Raw genomic sequence first — 9,629 nt, forward strand, 5'->3', positions numbered from 1 at the left:
CCTTTCCAGAAAAAAAAAGAACACGTTTTTAACATCTCAAGACTAGTGTTTTAGAATTACAAAAGATGACATCCGTAGCATTGATGAGTTGGTGATAACCCAAGAAGAAGCAGATACGCGTGTGATAGCGCATGCAAAACATGCATTTAAAGATCATGAAGCAATAGCAATTATTTCTGAGAACACTGATATATTCATCTTGAGTCTGGCATTCTTCAGGGATATTGGGAATGTTCACATAAGATGTGGCACTAAGAACCGACTGTGATATATTGATGTAAACAAGGTTGATCATTCACTTAATTGGACTATATACATTTTTACTAGCTGCGACTCACTCAGTGCCTTTGGCGGTTGTAGAAAGGTGGCTGGCATGAAGGTGATCACGAAAGAAGTTGATCTTCAAAAAACAATGGCATAATTATTAATATTCGTCACTCATATCCCGAATTATAAGTTTTACTTTATGCTTTTAGATTAAAAGTAGAATTTTTTCTAAAAGGTATATAAAAATATTGAGAATAAACGTTTTGAACCTAGAACCTTACTCTTTGTCTTAGTTCAGATGGTAAAATATCAATATATCGCCAATTATCCAACGAAATAAGCATAAATAGAACGACCATTTTCTGTTATATAATTCCGCCCAAAAGTTTTTATTTCAATTTTCAGCACTGGAAGGCCATTGTTTGATGCATGCAATATGCATTTTGGCGAATTTCGGTAAATTAACGGTAACTATAGAAACGACCGTTTTGTAACATACAGCTACTCTGCAGAAAGGCCCACCTGGGCATTTTAGCATCAAGAGACATGTACCTATCTAAAATGAATAATGAGAATTTGCCACACCCATGATGCTATCAGCTAGCTAATTTTCTGGTCCTGACTCATGTGCTACGTTATGATGAACTTACTTGATCGTTTCAGGTCATTCTTCTAAGCTTTTTCTGTTGGTATTGAACTTATCTGGTTTCAAAAGTTATTTACAGCACTATTATTATATATTATTTCGGTACATTATTGCAAAACATAAAATATCATTTGATACAGAAAAGTCGAAAACTTACTAATTTCAATACCAGAATATCATTTCTCTTGAAAAGAGAGTTTCGCTTATACATTCAATATTAACAGGATGATCACCTTCTTTTGAAAATCTATCATTATGAAATACACAGATCCCATTGCAAAATATATTTTCCTACGTTAAAGACTGACAGTCCACCTGAAAATGACACCTAGTGTCAAATTCATGAGATAAACTTTACTTTTGCCAAAATATATGAAGTGGATAAATAATAAAAATTTTAGTATCAAAATATTTGATTCAGTTCTTGTAAGTTATCTGAAAATGTTGAAACGTAGACTAATTTAAAAGTCAATATCAGTACACACCAAACGAAAATAGAAGTCTATAGATTCTGGGCTCTAAACACCAATTTACACAGATTAAAAAACTTAATATTCGTCTTATCAGAACAATAAGAGGAAGACTGTAAATTATTAGATCACATACCAAATAAAGAAAGACGAGGGTTATAATATCAATTGATGATTTTAAAGATTATTTAGTATGCCAAGCCACATCGTCTGGTACATTAAAATCATGGAGTTTCATAAGTGTGTTTGTTTGTAGTTAAGCGCAAAGCTACACAACAGGCTAACTGTGCTGTTCCCACAACGGGTATCGAAAACCAATATTTAGCGTTATAAGGCCGCTGACGTACCGTTGAGCCACTGGATGGCAATTTCGTAAGTAATTAAAAGAGCATGGTGTTAATAATGATTTTGAAAAAGTATTGATTATTTATACATTTGTTTGAGAGTATGTTCGAAATGTTTACACTTTATTTTCCACAGCAAAATATCAAGTTTATTAGTGAAATTTTGGATTGAAATTTATTTGAGATATATTTTACGCAATATTTTATAGATACGCGAATGCTTCATTTCTGATACTGAAAGATGTATTGTTTGTTAAATATCCATATGACATTTATTTCTGATTAAGCAAGACTTAGCTTCTTTTTTTTCTTGTAGTGTCTTCAAAAAAATGTACATTTTCATTGTCTGTTTGTTGTTATTCAGTCAGTGAACGAACACGCAAACAAGAAACAATAACGTGTCAGTTATTTGAAATCAAGTACCTATTTTGGTAAAAATAACAACAACAATAAAGGTTTATTTGCCTATTTTTTCAGGTCCCTGTAATGTTACTTCAATATCTTCAATAAAAAATCCTTTTGACAAGTATTGGATTGACAGAGAAATAGATCGCGTACTTTTAGGCCCATCAGCAATGTTCAGACACGGCTATCTTGACTACAAAGAAAGTAAAGAACTGATGGTATGTATATATGCTGTGGTAAAGTGAACCAATTTTTTATGTTTTATTGAATGTAAAAAAACGAAGCACAACAATTATATACTGCAAAATTGCTATAATGTTAATCTCATTGACATCCCACACTAAATTAGCGACATACAAATATAAATATAAACCTTGAACGCCATATTAAAATAATATTTAAACTTATCAGGGTTACTGGTACCTAATCTACGTATAATTCTTCCCGTATCTCTCTTCGGGTTTTCGTATTAAAAATATACACAAAAAGGTATTTTCAAGCTGAACAGCACCTTATACGTTCATGGACTAAAAGGCCATGGTCAGAGCCTTCTAGAAGTCATGTGTAGGAGTCCTTAATTCTGAATTACAAACAGAACAGGTAATCAGCAGCTTACGTCCAAGAAAAAGATTTATCAAACTCCTGATACTCACATTGGGAATGATTGTCTCTTTTATAACACGCCTACACTTGAAAGTAAGAGACATGTTAAGTGACATCGTGTTTGAACAGAAATAAAAACAACTTATAATATAATGAATGAAATATAAGAAAATGCCTAATTTTATTCAAACTATATGTTAATTCAAAAATCCAAAACAGAATTATTGAATAATTTCACGTGACTTATCAAACGTTAATATATTTTAATGTCGATATATGTTATGAAAACTAAGAGAACTAATATATACGAATGATTGGACTCAATGTGATTCATTTGCTGTCCGGTTAACGTAATTATTTATCTCATCTTTTAACACGGACGTTAAAGGGAAATGTTGCAGAAAGCTAGAAACATTCAGTGTGCAAGTTGATATTTTGACAGCTGGCCCTAATAAAATAACAAACAAAGTGTTTTGATCCTTTTCAAGTGTTATCGATGTTTATAAGACAAACTATGTTATATTTATTAACATTAATAAAGTTTACAGACATAAAACTTCGTGATATTTTCCAAGTATTCTTAATACTTAAAAAAGAATAAAGAATGTATTCGTTCTTTCCAATGAATAGTGGGTTTGACCATCACATGATAACGCCCCCACGGCTGAAAGGGCGAGCATGTTTGGTGAATTTTCATTAATCTAATTTCTAAAAAAGCGCGTGGAAACGGAAAGAGATGGAATTGATAAGTATTATAATTCAAAGAATCACAAACTGACTTCTCCTTTCAAACATTCTCAGAAGGTAATAAATTTTATAAGATGGTAAATAAATATAGCCAGTCCAAAAAGAGGACTTACAAATGTCAGTTCTTACTGATGCTTTATAATTACCTATCATACGAATAAAACAATTAAGCAGTTATTCGCAAGAAACAAACCATTAAAATATATGCTATTTATTTCAACAAATAGACAAATTTCACAGTGGAAAATTATACAGACTTTTGAGATCATCCATCGTATAATCAATACAGTACAAAATAATTACCTTATGTAATTATTGTAAATTATATGTAATTATTGTATTGTAAATTATATGTAATTAGTGTATTGTAAATTATATGTAATTATTGTATTGTAAATTATATGTAATTAATAATTACCTTATGTAATTATTAAAAAATATATACAATTTAGTGAAAATCCAGCATTAACTAATTTTCTAAATATACATATAATTCCTAGTTAAATGAAAATCTTAACTTAAAGTCGTAACAATCCGAAACTGTCTGCGTACTTTTCAGAAAAGGAAGAGTTAGAAGTTGTTTGATGTTTTGTTAATGCGTCTTTAAACAGAAATTATAAAGCTTACAATGTCGGGTTTACAAGGAAAACACGTGTATTCTCTTTTAAACGCCATTAAATGAAAATTTGATGGATATATTTTTTATATTTTTGTATTTTTTATATAAATATTGTATAAGATTATTCAAATTACAATTCTATTTAGGTCGTATGTAAATTAAAAAAATAAGAAATTCAAAACACTGGTTCACCTTCAATATGTCAGTTTCCAGTTCCTCCAAAAAATATTCTATAAAAGCATTCTCCTACTTCTTGTGGAAAGTGATCATTGAGATAATTTCTTCTGTCACTTTGGAGGTAAAGGTATAAATTATAATTTTTATAAAACATTTTAATTCGGATAGGTTAAAGTTTTAAATTACTTTCAACTAACACGAACTTAAAAAAATAGGTCAAATTTATCCAATAAGTGTAAGTGTAAAAAATATCGCTGAGGAACATTTTTCTTCAAAAGTTTCCTTTCAAATTTTAAGAAACGTGGAGGAACGTGCAAAATGGCAGGATTCCTGAGTCTTTCTTTTGTTTTTGAAACCTTTTGTATTTTAAGTAACGTAGAAACAGTAGAAGTTTATTTGAGTAATTTGCAAAACGTAGATTAATCAGTTAGTGTTATGTTTTATACTGGAATTTACAACATGAATATAGTTTTGGAGCTATTAAACTATTTTCGAAAATTACGTAAAAATGTTTGTTTTCTAAGTTTAAGAAGGATCCTATTTTCAGTTGTTTTCAAAATGGTTCTTAATGACTCTTATTTTATTTCTATAAATAAGCTGTATTTTCAACTTTCAGGTCCTGTGATAACTCAACAAGGAGTACAATTTAACCTTCTTTAGTTATGGGTTTCTTTCAAATTATATTTTTATGCCATTTCTTAAGGTTAATAAAAATGGTATGGGTACCTGTTTCTCATAATGTGATACATAAGTTATTACTTCGGTGTTTAATTCATGTTTTGTAGCTTTGTGGTAAAAGCTCATTATATGAAAATCAGTTTTAAAATGTAGGTGATTTTAAACTATGTTGTAGAAACACAAGTGTAGAGGACGACGTTTCGAAATACTTCAGAATACTCAGCCTAACCAATCTATCAAAGGATTTTATACTAATATTTTCTTTATTTAAAAAGTTCAAAGTCATAATTTCATGCTATGATTAATCATACCAACAAGTAAAAAAATATTTTTTCAAGAGGTTTGATTTTTAAACTGGTATGTAGATGCCGTTTTGTTAACAAAACTGTTTTTATATATATTTTTTGATTTGAAAAGTACACGGAATTGCGTATATTAGAGTTTAATACCTATATTATCGCTGATAATAATGTAGTATTTATTTTAGATTACAGTTTGAAAGCTTTGTTTCTAAATTATGATAATTTTTACGAATTTTATATTTTGGTATCTTAAACCTCAGCAGAACCTTATATAACATTGGGCTAAACGACTTCAAGATAGTGGAATAGACATCCTTAATTTAGAGCTGCTAATTAGAGGGAGGGAAACTATTACAATGTTCCTTCTAAGCTGCGCAGCAATTTGAGAGGTACCGCGCATCGAAAACAATCAACAGGCCACTCAGAAATTAGTCAGTTAATAGTTTCGTGTGGAAGACATAGCCCTACAATTTGAAAAAAAAAGTCATGTTCAAACGTAAAACAGGTACAAGCACCTACAGCTACTCATAATAGTGGTGGAGAGAAAAGTAGTGATCAAAATAGTTTTTAATCCGCCCACTACAAAGAAAAAACTAGAGAACATTGACAATTAAACGTAAACACCTTCAATGGGATTGACTTTTATAGCAATAAGTCCCCAAAAACTGAACCTGTGAAGTACTTTCAGCAACATATGAAGGATCATCTCTTGGACCTTTAGATCACAACCTAGTATTCTAACCACGAGAACACGCCGAATCTCTAAGAAATTTTTGTTTTGTTTTAATTTCTTTGCTGATTTTGGAAGATATTAAATTACGTAAAGGCACTAATTTATTTCTCATTACTAATTTTTCTTTCAGGAAGCAATGTGATTTTCCCGTTTATAGGATAGAATTAACTCGTTTTGATTTGATATTTATGATAATTGCTTAATTAAAACATGTCAAGTTCATAAACACAACAGGAAGCCCAGTAGATACCATATATTAAAGCTAATCCTCTTTTGTGTTTGGTGTATAAAGTATTAACATTTATTTTTGTTTTATTAGGCTTATATGGGAAAAGAATCAATTCCTGGTGTCAGAGACATGACTGTTAACAGATGGAGACAGTGTCTAGATAACAACCAAACCCAAATTGACTATTATTTTCTTGGTGAGATGTTCTATAGAGTCTATTCTAGGAGTGTAGAGATATCTGGAAATGTAATGAATTCTAATGTTTTTTTGTGATATATATGGAACATTTTACTTTAATTACTTCATATGACAATACAAGGAATATACATTTCAAATATGTTTAGTGGAGATATGAGAAATTTGATGTATGTATGTATATATTAGAAATTGTACTTCAACTATGTTACGTGTGGATAATTGGGTGTGACTTATGCTTTAACTATATTATTATATTATTTAGAAACATCGAAAATTTAGATAAATTAATTATTTGGATATCAGAAATTCTGCTCTTAAATTATATTTCATGTTATTATGGTTTTGGGTCTTATGTTGTATATAGATATTCTTAATTTTCAAATTTGATTATGCTCTCATTAAATGCATTTTTTGGACTTTTTAATTCTGATTATTTTATGAACAGAAAGTAGAAAATAGAGATTCCTTGTTATGAATAGATACTTGTAATCTAGCATGCATATATTTTGTGTTGAGCTATTCACAAGATCTGTTATAGTAATTGTAATGCATGGAATACGAGATTCATAATTCTTAGGCGTAAATACTCAGATCAGCTATAGTAATTGTACTGTATGGAACTCGAATCCATAATTCTTATGTGTAAATGCTGATATCTGTTATAGTAGTTGTACTGCATAGAATCCGAGATAAAACAATTCTTATGGATCTGTTATAGCAATTGTGCTATAATTTAAGATTTAGATTATAAATGAATTTTGTATGAATGTCCAAAGTTGTCCCAATAAATGCGTCTGAAAGTATATAAAACGTTTTCATATATTTAAATAACTCTTTTCTAATAAACATTAATAAGGCAATCACAATTTTCAGCTGTTGAAATTTCTTAAACTATCAAGTATAAATGTTAACTTTTATAATATGATTACTACGATATGAATTAATACTTAAAAACACAACTTGTAATAAAGCTGAATGGAGAAACTTTATATATTTCAATTATTTATTAACTTAGATCATATTTTTGAATATATATAGTTTTATTCACTTCTCCTTGTTTGCAGTTATTGGTATGAAACAACTTTAAAAAGTGATGAACCTTTCAGAAATTTGTAAACGTTAGAACCTTAAGTTTATCATAAATAAAACTTATATTTGTTTTTTAAACTTAAGCGAAATAAACATGTTAAATGATCTGACAAACGTATATTTGTTTAAAGCAGACAATTGTTAGAAAAACTGGGAACTTGTTTCTTGGTTTGTTATGAAGTTTCACGTTTTGGTTCGGAACGTAAGATTATAATAATTTTAATCAATATCAGCAATGTAGATTTAATTCGACAGTAATATCAAATTTTTGTTCGGTATCTGAGTAATGAACTTAAAGCATAGTTTAACAGATGGCTATGTAACTACTAATTTTTCATTACTTAAGACAGTTAAAAAGAAGAGTAAGGAAGTTATGTTTCCAATATTTTTCAAGTAATTTCAAACTTGATTTATTGACTTAAGCAGGTCTTGTCCTTACAGATTCCACTTGGGAAAATTACCTAGGAGACAAAAACCTCCCAATTCCTCTTAGGATCGTGATTAAGTCTAAAGATATTGAAAGACAGTTCGAGTTTCTAAATTTTGTACCGTTTATTGAAAATCCGAGTAAAGTATTTCAGGTATTGTTATAAAATTATACAATAATATTGTTAACTAATTCAAATATGTATATTTTTCTAAATTTGAAGTAACATTTTTGCTTTATTTTTAACTACATATATTATTTGAAAAGGTTTTTCGTTGTACAAAACTTGGAGATAGTTTCCATATACGAAAACATCTGTTAGCTAAGTTCTTGACAGATCTTAAAATATAACGTTGATAAATGGAAACACCGGCACAAGTAGATATGTAGATCTTGAATGTCGAGTTGTTTAAAAGTAGAAAAGAGCGTTGATAACTGGACCAATTGTTGGTTGAGATGTTGCAAAAGAAATATCTGCTGAAGCTTTTCGCTAGACACTAATCATAGCAGAACTGTCTGGAAAATGATCTATTGGAATGAGTACAGCTTATAAAATGAGTCAGATCAACGTAGGCCGGTAAAGCAATGACTGATTAGCATGTCCTTTAGCCAATCAGGAAGTGTCACAGACCTACTAAGGATATGTAGATTGTATAGGAATTCCTTTTGGTGGCAAATAACAGGTTTATATGTTTTAATAAAGGTGACTTCCAAAATATAGAGATGAAAGGTCTACCGACATTTGCAATAATTTCATACCTGCTATCCGTGTAATTGTCAGCACAAATCGGGTTCACTAGTAAATGCTGGCCAATCGCTGATTCATATTTTGGTGGTAGAACTTTTGTTTTACAGAAGCGACATGGTAAATTATTTTCTTTTCTTTCACACTCTTATTTCTTATGGATGTGGGTACATGTTGTTTAAATCTATCCTGCAATCTTTGTGAAGTGCGACCTACTTACCGACATTTGCAGTGGAACGAGATTTCATAAATAACCATACTTCTGTGTGGTAGGTATCGCATCTTTGTGTGTTGCAGGCAACAACTTACGTGTGGAATAAGCACAGTATGGGTTCACTGCAGGAAAACATTTAGTGATGGCCGTTTTCAATTGTATTAAAATTTTGTTGAAATGTTAGTTTCCATGGTTGTTTTAGGTAAACAGGACACTTATTAAAACCGAATTTTGGTTCAGCTGAGAAGCTCGCAATTTTCCTTGAAGTAATTGATTGATGACGTTGTCTGGATATCCATTTTCTAGTAAAATAGTTTTAATTGTCTTCAATTTGAAGTATAGTTTATATTTTGAATAGATAACTAGAGCACGATGGATTAAAGTAGCAATTAGGTTCGTTTTGTGACTGAAAGAATCCCATCGTGTGTATTGTCCTGTAATGGTAGGTTTTCTGTATATACTGGTGAGAAAACGAAAGGCATCTTTTTCAACTAAGACGTCTAAGAACGGTAAACAGTTATATTGTTCCTTTTTGAAAATAAATTTGAAAGCCGAGTGCAACGAGTTTAGGTCTTGTAAGACATTCCTGCTCAGTTTTAAAGATGGCAAATGCGCAGGATAGAATTAAACAACATGTACCCACATCCATAAGAGTGTGAAAATAAATAATTTATCATGTCATTTCAGTAAAACAAATATTCTACCACCAAAATGTGAATCAGCGATTGACCAGTAT

General features: G+C 30.1%; 1 protein-coding gene across 1 annotated transcript in view; it reads left to right on the plus strand.

Moving 5' to 3' along the window:
* LOC106464551 overlaps positions 1 to 9,629 on the plus strand; it is a 71,117-nt gene that overhangs the window by 21,541 nt on the left and 39,947 nt on the right. Inside the window, exons 5-7 of the mRNA XM_022392760.1 lie at positions 2,205 to 2,350; positions 6,311 to 6,416; positions 7,949 to 8,088. Of these exons, the coding sequence (XP_022248468.1) occupies positions 2,205 to 2,350; positions 6,311 to 6,416; positions 7,949 to 8,088 (392 nt within the window). The remainder of the gene's footprint in view (positions 1 to 2,204; positions 2,351 to 6,310; positions 6,417 to 7,948; positions 8,089 to 9,629) is intronic.

The sequence above is a fragment of the Limulus polyphemus genome, unplaced genomic scaffold (assembly GCF_000517525.1).
Source record: "Limulus polyphemus unplaced genomic scaffold, Limulus_polyphemus-2.1.2 Scaffold61, whole genome shotgun sequence".
Taxonomy (NCBI): domain Eukaryota; kingdom Metazoa; phylum Arthropoda; class Merostomata; order Xiphosura; family Limulidae; genus Limulus; species Limulus polyphemus.